This window comes from Oncorhynchus gorbuscha, linkage group LG24, assembly GCF_021184085.1.
Source record: "Oncorhynchus gorbuscha isolate QuinsamMale2020 ecotype Even-year linkage group LG24, OgorEven_v1.0, whole genome shotgun sequence".
Classification (NCBI taxonomy): domain Eukaryota; kingdom Metazoa; phylum Chordata; class Actinopteri; order Salmoniformes; family Salmonidae; genus Oncorhynchus; species Oncorhynchus gorbuscha.
In genome coordinates this window covers 32,562,964-32,580,754 of record NC_060196.1, presented here as the reverse complement: position 1 = coordinate 32,580,754, position 17,791 = coordinate 32,562,964, and the positions used below count along the sequence as shown (strand labels likewise).

General features: G+C 43.7%; 1 protein-coding gene across 1 annotated transcript; it reads left to right on the top strand.

Annotated features, from left to right (window-relative positions):
• The first annotated feature begins 14,842 nt into the window (after window positions 1-14,842).
• LOC124013384 (ras-related and estrogen-regulated growth inhibitor-like protein) lies at window positions 14,843-17,042 on the top strand. Its single transcript, XM_046327692.1, has 4 exons — window positions 14,843-15,002; window positions 15,209-15,262; window positions 15,440-15,516; window positions 15,688-17,042. The coding sequence occupies exons 1-4, from the start codon at window positions 14,888-14,890 to the stop codon at window positions 16,102-16,104; spliced, it is 663 nt and encodes a 220-aa protein (XP_046183648.1). The 5' UTR covers window positions 14,843-14,887; the 3' UTR covers window positions 16,105-17,042.
• The last annotated feature ends 749 nt before the right edge of the window (window positions 17,043-17,791 follow it).

Here is a 17,791-nt window from a genome sequence, read left to right as displayed (position 1 = left end):
CTGCTAAAGCTAACTCTCTCTCCTCTGCTCTCATCCTTCTAGATCTATCGGCTGCCTTCGATACTGTGAACCATCAGATCCTCCTCTCCACCCTCTCCGAGTTGGGCATCTCCGGCGCGGCCCACGCTTGGATTGCGTCCTACCTGACAGGTCGCTCCTACCAGGTGGCGTGGCGAGAATCTGTCTCCTCACCACGCGCTCTCACCACTGGTGTCCCCCAGGGCTCTGTTCTTGGCCCTCTCCTATTCTCGCTATACACCAAGTCACTTGGCTCTGTCATAACCTCACATGGTCTCTCTTATCATTGCTATGCAGACGACACACAATTAATCTTCTCCTTTCCCCCTTCTGATGACCAGGTGGCGAATCGCATCTCTGCATGTCTGGCAGACATATCAGTGTGGATGACGGATCACCACCTCAAGCTGAACCTCGGCAAGACGGAGCTGCTCTTCCTCCCGGGGAAGGACTGCCCGTTCCATGATCTCGCCATCACGGTTGACAACTCCACTGTGTCCTCCTCCCAGAGCGCCAAGAACCTTGGTGTGATCCTGGACAACACCCTGTCGTTCTCAACTAACATCAAGGCGGTGGCCCGTTCCTGTAGGTTCATGCTCTACAACATCCGCAGAGTACGACCCTGCCTCACACAGGAAGCGGCGCAGGTCCTAATCCAGGCACTTGTCATCTCCCGTCTGGATTACTGCAACTCGCTGTTGGCTGGGCTCCCTGCCTGTGCCATTAAACCCCTTCAACTCATCCAGAACGCCGCAGCCCGTCTGGTGTTCAACCTTCCCAAGTTCTCTCACGTCACCCCGCTCCTCCGTTCTCTCCACTGGCTTCCAGTTGAAGCTCGCATCCGCTACAAGACCATGGTGCTTGCCTACGGAGCTGTGAGGGGAACGGCACCTCAGTACCTCCAGGCTCTGATCAGGCCCTACACCCAAACAAGGGCACTGCGTTCATCCACCTCTGGCCTGCTCGCCTCCCTACCACTGAGGAAGTACAGCTCCCGCTCAGCCCAGTCAAAACTGTTCGCTGCCCTGGCCCCCCAATGGTGGAACAAACTCCCTCACGACGCCAGGACAGCGGAGTCAATCACCACCTTCCGGAGACACCTGAAACCCCACCTCTTTAAGGAATACCTAGGATAGGTTAAGTAATCCCTCTCACCCCACCCCCCCTAAGTTTTAGATGCACTATTGTTAAGTGACTGTCCCACTGGATGTCATAAGGTGAATGCACCAATTTGTAAGTCGCTCTGGATAAGAGCGTCTGCTAAATGACTTAAATGTAATGTAATGTAAATGAGTACAGGAGAGGGCTCAGAACGCACCCTTGTAGGGCCCCAGTGTTGATGATCAGCGGGGTGGAAATGTTGTTGCCTACCCTCACCACCTGGGGGCGGCCCATCAGGAAGTCCAGTACCCAGTTGCACAGGGCGGGGTCGAGACCCAGGGTCTCGAGCTTGATGACGAGCTTGGAGGGCACTATGGTGTTAAATGCCGAGCTGTAGTCGATGAACAGCATTCTCACATAGGTATTCCTCTTGTCCAGATGGGTTAGGGCAGTGTGCAGTGTGGTTGAGATTGCATCGTCTGTGGACCTATTTGGGCGGTAAGCAAATTGGAGTGGGTCTAGGGTGTCAGGTAGGGTGGAGGTGATATGGTCCTTGACTAGTCTCTCAAAGCACTTCATGATGACGGAAGTGAGTGCTACGGGGCGTTAGTCGTTTAGCTCAGTTACCTTGGCTTTCTTAGGAACAGGGACAATGGTGGCCCTCTTGAAGCATGTTGGAACAACAGACTGGGATAAGGATTGATTGAATATGTCCGTAAACACACCAGCCAGCTGGTCTGCGCATGCTCTGAGGGCGCGGCTGGGGATGCCGTCTGGGCCTGCAACCTTGCGAGGGTTGACACATTTAAATGTTTTCCTCACGTCAGCTGCAGTGAAGGAGAGTCCTCATGTTTTAGTTGCGGGCTGTTTCAGTGGCACTGTATTGTCCTCAAAGTGGGCAAAAAAGTTTAGTCTGCCTGGGAGCAAGACATCCTGGTCCGTGACTGGGCTGGTTTTCTTTTTGTAATCCGTGATTGACTGTAGACCCTGCCACATACCTCTTGTGTCTGAGCCGTTGAATTGAGATTCTACTTTGTCTCTATACTGACGCTTAGCTTGTTTGATTGCCTTGCGGAGGGAATAGTTACACTGTTTGTATTCGGTCATGTTTCCGGTCACCTTGCCCTGATTAAAAGCGGTGGTTCGGGCTTTCAGTTTCACTCGAATGCTGCCATCAATCCATGGTTTCTGGTTTGGGAATGTTTTAATCGTTGCTATGGGAACGACATCTTCAACGCACGTTCTAATGAACTCGCTCACCGAATCAGCGTATTTGTCAATGTTGTTGTCTGACGCAATACGAAACATCCCAGTCCACGTGATGGAAGCAGTCTTGGAGTGTGGAATCAGATTGGTCGGACCAGCGTTGAACAGACCTCAGCGCGGAAGCTTCTTGTTTTAGTTTCTGTCTGTAAGCAGGGATCAACAAAATGGAGTCGTGGTCAGCTTTTCCAAAAGGAGGGCGGGGCCAGGGCCTTATATGCGCCGCGGAAGTTAGAATAGCAGTGATCCAAGGTTTTTCCAGCCCTGGTTGCGCAATCGATATGCTGATAAAATTTAGGGAGTCTTGTTTTCAGGTTAGCCTTGTTAAAATCCCCAGCTACAATGAATGCAGCCTCAGGATAAATGGATTCCAGTTTGCAAAGAGTCAAATAAAGTTCATTCAGAGCCATCGACGTGTCTGCTTGGGGGGGAATATATACGGCTGTGATTATAATCAAAGAGAATTCCCTTGGAAGATAATGCGGTCGACATTTGATTGTGAGGAATTCTAAATCAGGTGAACAGAACGACTTGAGTACCTGTATGTTGTTATGATCACGTCACGTTAACCATGAAGCATACGCCCCTGCCCCTCTTCTTACCAGAAAGATGTTTGTTTCTGTCGGCGCGATGCGTGGAGAAACCCGCTGGCTGCACCGATTCCGATAGCGTCTCTCCAGTGAACCATGTTTCCGTGAAGCAAAGAACGTTAGTCTCTGATGTCCCTCTGGAATGCTACCCTTGCTCGGATTTCATCAACCTTGTTGTCAATAGACTGGACATTGGCGAGAAGAATGCTAGGGAGTGGTGCACGATGTGCCCGTCTCCGGAGTCTGACCAGAAGACCGCTCCGTTTCCCCCTTTTACGAAGTCGTTTTTTTGGGTCGCCGGCTGGGATCCATTCCGTTGTCCTGGGTGAAAGGCAGTACACAGGATCCGCTTCGCGAAAGTCATATTCTTGGTCGTACTGATGGTGAGTTGACGCTGCTCTTATGTTCAGTAGTTCTTCTCGACTGTATGTAATGAAACCTAAGATGACCTGGGGTACTATAATGTAAGAAATAACATGTAAAAAAACAAACTGCAATTTGTCTGTAAGTGAACGGAAGTGTCCCCTCAATAGGCAAATCTCATCGAGGATAGTGTGTATCCTACCTACTTTTCAATTTCTCCGTCCTCTCGCCTCCTTTTGAAAAGGGTAATCGAGGGGAAAGTCAACAAAAATGTACTTGTATGAAATTCCTCTCCTCAACTCGCGCGTCATCAGGCAAATTCTGTTTATAGGTGTGGATCCCAAAATAAATACGTAAAGTGATGCAAATAAATTTAAGTTAGCAAAATATAGGTAACACGATAAGCAGTGGTGGAAAAGGTACCTGGTTGTCATACTTGAGTAAAAGTAAAGATAACTTGATAGAAAATGACTCAGGTGAAAATCACCCAGTAAAATACTGCTTGAGTAAAAGTCAAAGTATTTGGTTTTAAATATACGTAAGAATCAAAAGTAAATTTAATTGCTCAAATATACTTTGTCAAAAGTAGAAGTATAAATCACTTTAAAATTCCTTATTATTAAGCAAACCAGATCACCATTTGCTTGTTTTTTATTTTAATTTACAGCTAACCAGATGCACACACCAATACCCAGTTGACTACATTAAAATGGTAGAAGCACTCAATGGTGCTGCCCATCCTTATACAGCGTTTTGGTCACTAGAGGCCTTCACCACATAGCCTGGTTCCTCTCTAGGTTTCTTCCTAGGTTTTGGCCTTTCTAGGGAGTTTTTCCTAGCCACCGTGCTTCTACACCTGCATTGCTTGCTGTTTGGGGTTTCTGGCTGGGTTTCTGTACAGCACTTTGAGATAACAGCTGATGTACGAAGGGCTATATAAATACATTTGATTTGATCATTATCTATGGGTAGGATACACTTGACTAGCCGCAAAGAAAGGGGGCTATTGAGGAAGCCTATTTGGTGGCTTTCCACACAACCCCTCATAATTGATCCTCTGTCTTTAAAGGGGCCATTTGATTGCTACATACATTTGACTTTTAATTTCATGACATATAGCCATTGATTCTTAAAGATTATAATTTAGAAATGCCTCATGATCTTAGCTCAACTGTCCAACCCCATCAACCCAAAGTGTATGCTTGTTTTACTCCTTTGTGTGTAAACAATGTGTAATTGTAAACCCTGTATAGCCTCAACATTTGTACAAATATAAAAATATGAGGAAGCCTACTTGGTGGCTTTCAACACAACCCCCTCATAATTGTTCCTCTGTCTTTAAAGGGGCCATTTGATTGCTACATACATTTGACTTTTAATTTCATGACATATGGCCATGGATGCATACATAGCTCTATGAATTCGAGTGGTTACATTTGTCTTCCAATTCCTCAGCTGTTTACCGAAACAGTGGCGGGGAAGCCTGCTGTGTTATTGTTTGAACTGCAGATTGCCTCTTGAATCGAGATTCGGTAATAGACCGTCGCAAGAACCCCACAGACGAGACAACTTTTCCGTCTGCTCTCGTGGAGTCTGAGGTAAGTAATCTCTGGCAAATTTTAATAGCAATCGCTTTAATGTAGGTTAAAGCCGAATGGCTAGACTTTTAAGTGGCTCTGTCATTACCTAACGGTCGCTTGGAAATTGATTTGAGGGCCTTGCTTCTAGCAAGTCTCACAAAGGTAATAAGACACGGCCACATCATTAGCTAGCAAACGTTCCGTATGCTCAAATAAAACTTCCAATGTGACTCCAGGTTAATGTTTCGTGTCATTGTACGCATTTTACTCTTAATTACTGACTTTTCTTCTCACATTTTTGTTTAATGGTGGTTACGAAGATGGACAGTTTTTTAAAAATCGTTTGGTGAAACGGTATCTCTGAGAACTGACAACCTCGCCTGTAACCGCGCTCCCTCTGTGGCCCCTTTGACAGTGGTTGTGGTTTGTGTTGTACGGAATTGAAGCCTGACAGAAATCTACCATACCTACCTACACTCTGTGGGTTCCCTTGAGTGATTTCAAGACCGATAAGCCATATTGGATGACGGCACTGTAAAACTTTAAATTTAACCCTAACCCTAACCCAATTAGGTTATATTTAGTACTGTTATAACTATGCTGAAGAGTCTCTGATCAGTCTGATTCACATGGTCCAATAATTTTAAGTATGTCACACATGGGCAAATAATACGTTTACCACAAGTACGATTTTAAGTCTGATCAAGACATGACCAAGTTATGGCAGACGAGCATTCCTGTCCCTCCTGTGAATTTAATGTAGTGTAATGACCCGACTAGATCATATAATAATAATAATAATAATAAAGGAACAATTGTCCAGACAGAGGCTTGAGTTTACGAATTGACGGTTTATTACACCAACTTTACACAGGCTACTGTTTGGGCCGTAGCACACGCCAAATAGATGACACAAGAATCGTGACCTTCTCTTGTGAAGCCCAGACGTAGAGAGAGAGAACAAAAGCTGAACCTGGTCTTAACTGGCCCAACCCCCTCCACGCCACTCCACCAACCACCAGGATGCCCGGCATCAGAACATCCAGGCATTCCCGTCCCTCCTGTGAATTTAATAACACACAGCTGTCTGTGCGGGTCGCTACAGTAGCTTCAATTTTTCTTCTAGAAAACAGCGGTATACTTCAGAAATCATTGACAATCCTTTCTTCTAGCTTCCCCAATGATTCAAGACCTCTGATAGGTAGTGGATGGATGCTGCTGTGAATGAGTGTGAATAAAATGGTGATATTAATCAATCAATGTATACATGCAGTAACATGTTGGCTTTGAATGGAAGGAAAGCTGATGTGATGCCTCTCTCTCTCTCTCTCTCTCTGTGTGGGGGTTGTGATGAGTCTGTGGCTGGTGTGCAGTGTGTGGCAGCCCACAAGATGGTGAAGTTAACACCCAACCATGTCATACCCCAATTACCTCCAGGTACTACAACCTGCCATTGTCACACCAGACTGACCACAGACCTGTAGCACTGATCAATTTAAAAAAATGCATTCAAAGGAACACCTCATTCAAAGCATTGCCAACACCTGCAGTTGGATATTTGATTAGCTGTCACTGATGGTGTGAAATGTTCTATGTCCAGGTTTCAGCAGGACACGCATTGTGCCCTATCCATAAGAGACAGCAGCTTCAGCTTTTCTGTGTGACTTGTGATCAGCGGACTTGCCGTGATTACCTCGACTAACCTGTAAGTAAGCATTTCACGGTAAAGCTCTACGGCGCATGTGGCATACGATTTGATTGTCGGCTAACCATCAACAGGGAACACAAGTAAGATTTCCCTCAAGCACCTCTTTGCTGGCAACCCCGAAGGTGGCATCAGTTCTCTCATGCCTTACATTACTTCCTATGCCAAAAACACTTGTTTTTTTAAAACCTAAGTATATTTAACTCTTTCCTCTGCTTCCTTCAGGATATTTTTTTTAAGATCCCACTCTTAGTCTTATTCTCTCTAATTTTTCTGTTTATTTTCTCTAGGTACCAGTTAGCCCAGGATGCTTTGCCAGAGCAGAGGAGATGGTTACAGTATCTAATGGAGACTTTGAGGACAGAGAGCGTGACCGTGCAACAGGACCTAGATGGACGGTCAGTTGTTAACGTGTTTGTGTCTGGGTGTGCGCGAATGACAAATGATGTTGCTGTGAAAAGGATGGCGACACACCTTGTTCAGGAGTCTGCTGTGTCCAAGACAGTTTCCAAGTCTCACTGGGTCAGTCATTGTTGATCGTTCATTTGTGGTCATTAATTCTCATGAAAGAACAAATGATGAATGAATGTCTTAGCTAGCCTTGCATCCTTTGCTCCCAGGCTGTCCGACTTGGAGGATCAGCTGGAGAGTTAGAGCGGAGGTCAAGGATATCCTCAAGGGCATCTGGAGTGTCCTGGTGAAGAGAGCCATGCAGCTTTCCAAGGAAATGCAGGTAAAATGTCACACTCACAGATGATCAGAATCTGGTCTCTTGGCCCTCCCACCCATACAGTAGGACAATCAAAGCTATTTTCTGTCCTCGCACCCCAGTGGTGGAACCAGCTTCCCCCTGAAGCTAGGATAAGAGTCCCTGCCTATCTTCTGAAAACATCAAAAATATACCTCTTCAAAGAGTATTTTAAATAATCCCACAGAACCCCCCCAGCGTGATTTAAATGTGATGTAAATCAGAATGCCCATAATCCTATGTGATTGCCAATTTGCTTTGCTCTTGGGAGTCTCACCCTGTTAGACTATGCGTCAGACATCTATTCCTCATGTGTCTTTTCAGTAGGCAGGTTTCCATTGAGGCAGTTTTATTCAACAAAAGCAATATTTCCCCCCCAAAAAACATTGCAGCGTGTTAATGGAAACTGCAGCTATATGAGAAATGTTCTATCTGTCGACAATTCAGAAGTAGGTGATAATTATACACTTCAGAGCCAATGAGCTTAAGTTTGTAGCTAACAGCCCCACCCACATCCTCTACCAGTAATGCAAGGTTGTACCAATTTGTGTTTTGTTCACACTTTCTCACTGCTGAACCAAGAACCAAACAAGTATTACACAATTAGTCTGATGGACTGAATATAATGTTTAACCTGCTGATCTAAAACCTAGGTATCTTCAGGTCTCAGATGAGTTTACTCCTCATGCAACTTACGAGTCAACTTAATTCCCTGAGTCAACCCAGTCCTGCCAATGAACAATCGCTGAATGATTGGCCATCGACACGTTGTTTGCCTAGGCTCACTGTTGGAAGGAGAGTGAGTGTGTCACAAAGAGACATGCCCATCTTAGGAAACTGGGAGAGCGGCAGGAGTATGTCCTGGCCTTCACAGAGAAATCCCTGAACAGTGAAGGCCACACCTTCCTGCTCTCTTGCAAAAGACTGGTACATAATAAGTGTACTCTAAGATCAGTGGTAACGTAAAGGAAACACTCAGGTAACATTAGCGATAATACATATTACTGCCCTGATCTATTAATGTAAAACTTAGATGAATAGCCCTCGCTTTCCCTTCCCTATCCCTATGAACCAGAGAAACCGTCATCGTACCACTTTTCCCCTGACCCTTGCACTCTTTACAGGCACCCTCTTCCTGCTCTCACAGCCCTCTGTTCTTGTACTCTACGTCTGCTGTGAATGCAACAGGTCCCCAGCGATCTTATCAAAGTGCTGTGAACATGGGAAATAATGACTGCTCGTCATTATCGGGGATTGCCCAGGACACCCCTGTCCCCTATCAGGGTGGCTCCTCAGTCTGACCTGATGGTGGAACTTGTTTCCTGGCCCTTTCATGTCAAAAGGAAAGCGGAGGATGAATATGTTGGTCCGAAGTTGTTTGCGGACCTTGAAGGTTACCAGCGGACTCCACCTGTGAGAGGGTTCCCCCTGTAGGTGCTGAAAAGCAGGCTGTGGACGTGGCTGCTACAGTTGTCATGGAAAGAGAAGCTGTGCTCACCATCACAGATCAGAATGCAATGGCTCCAATGTACAGACAAAAATCTACTAAGGCTTCAGGCAGCCATCAGTCAAATCAGGTTGTTGGCTGGAGTGCTAAAATGGTCAATCGGGTGGTTTTAGCTCTCTTCACACTCCCTGTTATGGGAAACTCCCATCACTTGGGGCATGTCACCAGCAAATGGCACTTTTTATTATATTTTCCTGGTACTGTGAACACTCCCTCCGTACTTGATTTTGTCCAACAGCGCCCCAGTTTCTGGTTCCACTGGCACTGTGGGCAGCCTTGATAATGGTCTTCAGCCATAATGACATGCCCTTTTTCAACATCTTGACCCCTGTTGGACGAGCTCAAAACCAAGTGCTCGCTGGTTCTATCCCAGGAGGACCCTGCCCACCAGGTCTGCCAGACCTCACCTCTCCAAAGAGCCCAATGTTTAGTATTGTGTAGTTGAACGTTTCGCTAAATTACCATTTGGGAATCTTTGGAAGGACTACTTACTGTAGTGTTGCATTATCTGAAGTATAACAATTGTAGATCAACTGTGAATAATTAATCACAACTACATTTTGATATGTAATTGGAAACTTTTTGAAAGCATTTATTTATGAATTGTTAAGCATGAACACGCCTACATTTGCATTAATAAGGCACTATCGCACCCTCAACAGGAAGCTCCTCAGTCCACTGGTCCAATCAAAATCAGAATTATTCAACAGGTAAAGAATAATATTTCAACAGTTCAGGACACAAAGCAGCCCACCTACGATGGCACTGCTCAGTCAGGATTGTTCAAAAAGGATGAATCCGCCTCCGTTCTTCTGTCCAGGCAGACTGTGCAAATGGAAATTGCCCAGACCGACATTGACCTCATCCTGGCCAACCCTTGTCTGACAGTCTTTGCTGTTGAAGAAACCACAGAGACAGACATTGTCCAGAATAAAACTGCCCAGCCAGACTTTGTCCAGAATGAGACCAACCAGGCCGAACAGCCCAGATGTAAATTGTTCCTGCTCAAGTAATAGGAATCAAGGAGGAACAAATGTTATGGACAGTTTCAGGACCAATGGAGTCTGTGAGGGGAGACATGCTTGACCCTGCCCAAACTGTTCCTGTTCAGATTAACTTTGTGCAAACTAACACTGTCCAAAGCAACATTGTGCAGACTGAAACTGACTTTGTCAACGTAAGCACACAAGTATCTGGGGTCACAATCAAGGAAGAACTGCCAACCACAGACAGCTTATCAGTTACAGGGCTAATGGAGTCCATCAGAGTGATCATGCCTGACACTACCTACTGAAACTGTCTAGACTGACCTTGTCCACACAGAAATGGTTCATGCAACAAACTGTACAAAGGGATTTTGTGTAGACCAACTTTCTTGAGACTGAAACTGTGCAGACTGTGACACTGCTGAGACTGAAATTGTGCAGACTGCAACCTTCATTGAAACTGTGCAGAACAAAATTGACCTGTCAAACTTTAACCAGACTGAAACTGTGCAGACAGACCCTGTCCTGACTGAAACTGGGGAACCAGTGCACAGTGGAACTGTCCTTACCGACATTATGCAGACTGCGACTGTGCAGAGGGATCCAGCCCCAACTGACTTCAGATATTGTTCAGACCGACAATCACCAATGAAACCACCAATGAAACCGATGTGGTGCCCACCAATGACACTGTCAATTTGGTCGGTGTAGGGCTGTTGCCGTGACCATATTACTGCCACACCGGCGGTCACGAGTCATGAAGGCAGTGAAAATCCACGTGACCGTTTAGTCAAGATAATTAGGCTTCTCCAAGCTCTGCGTCTCCAAACTTGCTAACGGCCTGGTACTCAGCACTATTGTCCCTTTAATCATTCTAACATCAATGCAAATGTCTTGGGAAGTCTATTCAAACACTTCATGATAGCTCATGTTGTGCGAGAAAACAACAGTGATGGCCGCTAATAAAAAGAGGATCCTATCCGCTTTCTATAGGCTAGGCCTAGTATATTTATTTCTCAACGTTCCTAATATTAAGCACATAGTTTCTTTACAACCGGTGCATAGTCTACCTGGCTGGCATGAAAATCAACCACAGGAAAAGCTTCCTCCATCCACTATTTAAATGTATAGATGACATGTTTTTTTCTCTTTTCACTGCCCCTATTTCGATACAGGTGCATGATAATGGTCCATTCTAAATCAAAATTCCACACATTATTTAGTAAATGTGAAGAGTAGTCTGATGGGTGACAATATTATCCTATCGCTTGTGAATTATATATCACTTGTGAATGATGCCCTGCATAAGAAATACTTTTTAGAATCATAGTTGCACACCTCATGTAGCCTAGCCCATAGGCCTATGTTTTTTTGATAAGTTTTGTATCACAACTGAAGTGGCCAAATTACTTCTTACAATTAAGCACATGAATCTGATTTTAAAGGGGTTTAGAACCTAACTGGTATACATAAGCAATGCGTGGGTTTCAAGTTTGTTGCTGAAGATACTTTTTACCATTAAAAATGCATATTTTATAATAAAAGCATTATATGCATAATTGCATTTGCAATGATTTTTGGTTATGGTGTTTTCCTGCTAATGGAACTTTCGTGCTTATAGCCTACTGCCATGTGCGCATTGCTGCGTTTTATAATATGAAGAAATAGCCTAATGGTTTATCAACATTTTAAGCTAAATGTTCTGATCTGTTGCGTCAGCCACATTGGGTAAAAAAGGTTTTGATGCTAGTGGCTGTATTCATTTGGGCTCTATTTCATCCCACAACTGTCCCAGGCTATGTTTGGAATATTTATTTCTTGAATAGAATAGGTCGACTTTTGTACTATGGGGGATAGTAGATTGATATAGGCTAGTGCTTTTGCTGTTCTTTATGCCTACTCATCTTGTTGGCTGACCAAATTAAATATGGACAGTTCTTCCAATATCTTCAATATGCACATATTTGCATCCCCAATGTGTCCTGTTCTGTTGAAGAGCGTGAAGGTGAGGAGACTCACAATGGATGTGTCCATGACTCTGCACCCGGATTTGCCTAATAGAGAAATATAATGGCTACAGTTGCATATGTAGGCCCTCATTTCCAAATGAGGGCTCTTTTGCTTTCCCAAAATCCCCTAAATCCTACATTCCTGGTAAATTGTGAAACAATTTGTCAGAGCTTTGAAAGTTGGAAAGCAGTATTCTATTGCTCTCTTTAGTCATCAGTGTAGTGATCTGGATCTCTGTTGCTCTTGACCTTTCATCACCCTTTTCTCAGTATTCCAAGTCAGTGGACCGACTTGAGGCATGTTTCGGGAGGGAGCTGGTCAAAACGCTTGTGGGGATCCTGCACCCTTCGCTGCTTGTCAACCCCCACCAAGGGGAAGCGGAGAGGAGTGCAGAACAAGAGGGGGACAAGGAGAAAGTGTCCATGAGGAGAATCCAAGGCCTCTAGAGGAGGAGCACGCAGGCAGAGTTCTTTCACACAGGACTCGATGAAAGATGGAGAATGGCAGGAGAAGGCTGTATTTGTGTATTTAATTTGGTCTTTGAATTCCTTGGTGAACATATTTGTACATGGTTGCAGCCAAATATTGGCACCCTTGCACTTTTTTTTTTTCTTAAGTTTATTCTAAAATACCTTTACATTTGGAAAAACCTTTGGTCTCTACACCTTATTGTATTTTCAACATTACAGACCCAATTTACCCAATTGGTAAATTTAAGTTTACAATTTGGCATGTACAAAATGATTTGCAAGTACTTGGTTGCATAGCCTTTGGCCAAGAACTGCAGACAAATGCTTCTTGTAGGCATCAGTAAGCTGGCTGCATCTTATTACTGGTGATTTTACTCAGCCTTCAGAAGCAAACTGCTCTAATTCTTTAATGTTTGAGGGGTGCCCTCCACCAACTGCTGTTGTCAGCTCTCGCCATAGGTTATGGATGTGGCAACTGCTCGGCCTCGTTCCTGCCATCCAGGACCTCCTATACCAGGCGGTGTCAGAGGAGGCCCTAAAAATTGTCAGACTCCAGCCACCCTAGTCTTAGACTGTTTACATTTACATTTACATTTAAGTCATTTAGCAGACGCTCTTATCCAGAGCGACTTACAAATTGGTGCATTCACCTTATGACATCCAGTGGGACAGTCACTTAACAATAGTGTTCTCTCTGCTACCGCACGGCAAGCTGTGCCAAGTCTAGGTCCAAAGGTCTTAACAGCTTCTACCCCCAAGCTATAACTCCTGAACAGCTAATCAAATGGCTACCCAGAATATTTTAATTGCCCCCTCTCCCGCACCTCTTTTTATGCTGCTGCTACTCTCTGTGTATTATCTATACATAGTCACTCTAACTCTACCTACATGTACATATTACTTCTACTAACCAGTACCTACCCCCTGTATATAACCTCACTATTTGTTATTTTACTGCTGCTCTTTAATCATTTGTTACTTTTTATATAATTTGGTTGTGTGTGTGTATATATAAAAAATTATATATAATTTTTTTACTTAACACTTATTTTTCTTACAAGCGCTTAACCAACCAACAATGCAGTTAAGTAAGCATTTCACTGTAAGGTCAACACCTGTTGTATTCGGCGCATGTGACAAATACAATTTGATTTGATTCAGATCTGGCCACTCCAGAACAGTCCAGCGTTTCTTCTTGAACCATTCCAGGGTGCCTTTGATGTTTGTTTGGGGTTGTTGTCCTGCTGAAATTACCATCAACCTTCCAACCAAGACCAAGTGTTTGGACACTGGGTTGAACATTGCACTCCAAAAGGGGGTACCTTCATAATCTGCTGTTTTGCTTATGTACAAGGCCCCAAGCACCAGAGGCCGCAAAGCAACCCCACAGCATTATCAAACCTTCCCTATGTGTGTAGTTATTTTCTTAATTTGGTTGTTGGTTAACATAGGAAGCCCCCACTGCCGAAGAAGGCTCAAGAAAGCCTGATTGAATGCTGGACTGTAGTGGAGTGGCCAGCCAATATTCCAGATCTACATCCCATCCAAAACCTATGGTAAGAGCTGAAAATAGCAGTTGGAAGAATAAGAGCAGTTTGCTGTGAAGTGGGACAAATTGCCAGTAGGAAGGTGCAGCAAGCTCCCTCTGATGGTACAAGAAGTGTTTGTCTGCAGTTGGCCAAAGGCTGTAATTTTGTCTACCAATTGTTTTTCTTTTCTAAATTAGTAGTTTGCAAAAAATACAATGGGTTCTAGAATGTTGCAAATCCAAGGTCTGGAGAGAAAGTTCTCAATTTCAAACTATTTTAGAAGAAATGGGGAATTAATTGAGAAGTGCAAGGGTGCCAACTAGTTTGTAACAAAGTTTATCCCTAGTGTAAAAATCAACAATGTTGCACATGGTTTGACTTTTGGGATTTAATTCACCTTTTGTCTATTTACAATAAATACTTATGTGCATCTTATCTCTATGATTTTGTCTTGATCAAGTTTGGTAAATGTCATAACTCTGAAAATCTTACTGGGCACTATTCAAACAGGACCATGGTAAAGTAGAAATGTCCATAATATTACCACCAGCAGGTGGCATTGGTCATCAGTGTATTGGCAATGCAAAATGTTGGTTTTCCCATCATATAGGTTCAAAAAGCTCTATACATCCTTGTCTTTGCTCTTATGTCTACGGGGTGGGATAACTATTAATCGCAGGTTATTTTAGCATCTACACGCAGTTTTTGCCTTTTTGGTATAGATTGTTCTGTTAATCCCAAAATGGTGCTTAATTAATTTGTGTCCATTTAATAACTAAACTCCAAAAACAATGGTGAAGATAAAATCGATACATTTGAAGGTTAGTAATGTATGCTCTCGTGTTTTTAATCCCTGGGCACGGCGTTCGAGACGAAACGCGTTGGCCGCGGACATGCGCACAGTCCTCATTGGCCCATACTTTTGTCCATCAGCGAACAGGACCCGCCTATCCTTTATAAATTGCTAGACAGCACAATCCGAGGGAGTTCACTTTGTGTATCCTACACGTTGAGCAAATGGTTGTCCAAGTAAACCAGCCAACTCGCCACTACAGCAAAACGATGGAAGGAAGTCAGCAAAAGGTGGAGGCTAATGTCTTACTACTTGGAGCTGAAAGCGTCGGTAAATCTGGTGAGCATAGTTGAATGAATCCTTAAAATTGAACTGCACTTTTATTCATGACGTTGACAGTCTGCACCTTGAAGAGGGACTTTTTTTGTGATCGTTGAAAGTAGACTGGAGTTATGACGGCCAAACGCAATGTGAAATGGATTTCCTGGTGTAATACATTTGACTGATCAACATGTCTCATTAATTACGCAATGTTGTGTCCTCAGCTCTCACGGTGCGGTTTCTCACTAGAAGGTTTATCGGCGAATACGGCGATATTGGTATGTGTTTGGTCTTTTGACTTGATCCATTGATAATTATACGATTACCATCAAATCAATAGGTTACAGTAGATCAAACCATATATATATATATATATATATCGGAAATGCAGTCAATCACCCTGACGCACTGCTGCGTTTATATATAAATGGTTCGGATTTGTTTTGCATTTACAGAATCCATCTACAGTCACACTGACCGAATAGAAGGACGGGAGATCAGCTTTAATATCTGGGATTCGCTTTGCCCCCAGGTGAGAGAACATTCTAAATAATTTAGGCTACGTGATAATAACTTTATAATTGTAATGACAGACTTTGATTAGTGGTTACTCAAACAGGCAGAGCATACTGGCGTTTTTTCTATTCAACAAGGAGGTTAAAGGGTTGACTAAATACATGTATTTTGTCTTCATGTGTTTTAGAATGGTGAGGTCGAGGGACACATCAGTGACAGACAACTCCAGTGGGCGGACGGTTTCATTCTGGTTTATAGCATATGTGACCGTGCCAGCTTCAATGTGGTGCGGCAACAGGTACAGCGCATCCAGCAAGCCAAAAGCAAGTTCCCCGGAGCCCATCCCATCATTATCGTGGGCAATAAACGTGACCTCCAGCATCGCCGCACTGTCTCCAGCGAGGAAGGACGCCTCCTCGCTCTTTCCACGGACTGTGGCTTCTTTGAGATCTCTGTAGCGGAGACATACCACGAGGTACAACTGGTATTTCACGAACTGCTCGACCTTATCCGAGAGGCGAGGGCGCTCAAGAAGGGGGCAGCTGGGATCAAGGGTATTGTGAGAAGCATGTCCGCAGTTTTCGGAAGGAAGAGGACTGAGTAGTTCCAATATAGCTGAATACGAGAGACGTTGAGGTGTTACTGTAGTTCTGCATCTAAACAGCCCAGGACTTGTCCGTGCATAAAAAGGATGGTTATGTTTCCATATTGGAATAGGTCCATGCACAGCTCTGTGATTTAGGCCTAACTGAACTCAAGCCGGTTGGATTGTTACTCGAATGAGATGATTGACAATCAAATCCTATCAAATTGACAGGATTAAGTACTCTTATTTGTGTCGGAGGTCAGGTGGCCTAAAGTAGCAGAAAAATGCCCTTAAATTGCCAACTTGTTCAATTGCCTTGCAACATGCCATACAATTGCCAACTGTAAAGCAGAAGGGCTCTTGTTTAAATTCCTGGAAGTAGTATTGTGGAGAGTCTATGTGCAATAGACAACTTATTTCTCTTCACAAATCTGTATCAGCATGCAGAATGTTCTACGGGTCAGGTCTGCTTGGTCTTATTGGCACAATCCCTTGGACTATTGACAGTCTATGCAAGACAGATAAGTGAATGTGTAGCATTATAATGGTGTGATCATTACATTTGCTCTCTTAGACTCCAGTAGTTTTGCTGCGTTTCCATCCACGGCACCTACATCAATCACACCTTTAAGGTGTTCTGAAAGGTCAGCCAGTGGGGGACCATTCTCTGTTCATTAATGTCAATACCATCTATTTGTCTGAGTGCTGTACATTTCACGTCTTTGAAGAATGCCGAGGCCTACTTGACTTTTTCATAGGGGTGTTAATGCAGTGGACAAACATGTCTATTTCAATAGCCTACTGATTCTATCATGTTTTTTTTTTGGTAACTTTTCATGAATTATGACAACTGAAGTCATGTTTGTTATACAAGTCATTACTTTAACTGTACAAAGTTTACATACTACAGAACTTGGTCGTACAATTTCATAATAAAATGTGAAATGAATGCTTAAGTGAAGTCTAATTTTTTTTCTCCAAACACAATGTCAAGCCATGCTGGTGATCTTTAATGTGCTGTAAGAGGGGAACATCTTCTCACAATCCAACTAGAGGTAAAGATTAACCAAGTCACATTTCACTCCTCTCCCTGGATACTTAACAAATTACTGACAAATCTCAACGAACGTTTCCAAGGTTATTCGGAGCGAGAAATCCTTTAGTGCTCTCTTAAAACATCTCATTCTGTCAATGCAGCGCCGAGATCGCAGGACTGAGCTTACCAAACCTAATCCTATAGACTCATCAGCAGGTATATCTCTCTCGTCACCCCCAAAACCAATTCTTTCTTTTGCCGCCTCCTTCCAGTTCTCTGCTGCCAATGACTGGAACGAACTACAAAAATCTCTGAAACTGGAAACACTTATCTCCCTCACTAGCTTTAAGCACCAACTGTCAGAGCAGCTCACAGATTACTGCACCTGTACATAGCCCACTTATAATTTAGCCCAAACAACTACCTCTTTCCCAACTGTATTTTATTTATTTTGCTCCTTTGCACCACATTATTTTTATTTCTACTTTGCACATTCTTCCATTGCAAAACTACCATTCCAGTGTTTTACTTGCTATATTGTATTTACTTTGCCACCATGGCCTTTTTTGCCTTTACCTCCCTCCTCACTTCATTTGCTCACATTGTATATAGACTTGTTTATACTGTATTATTGACTGTATGTTTGTTTTACTCCATGTTTTACTCCAT

Bases quoted from the DNA above. Each gene is read 5' to 3' on its own strand.
- LOC124013384 (XM_046327692.1), top strand. From the start codon at position 14,888: ATGGTTGTCCAAGTAAACCAGCCAACTCGCCACTACAGCAAAACGATG. The intron at 15,003-15,208 runs GTGAGCATAGTT...TTGTGTCCTCAG, and splicing joins TGAAAGCGTCGGTAAATCTG to CTCTCACGGTGCGGTTTCTC. The intron at 15,263-15,439 runs GTATGTGTTTGG...TTGCATTTACAG, and splicing joins CGGCGAATACGGCGATATTG to AATCCATCTACAGTCACACT.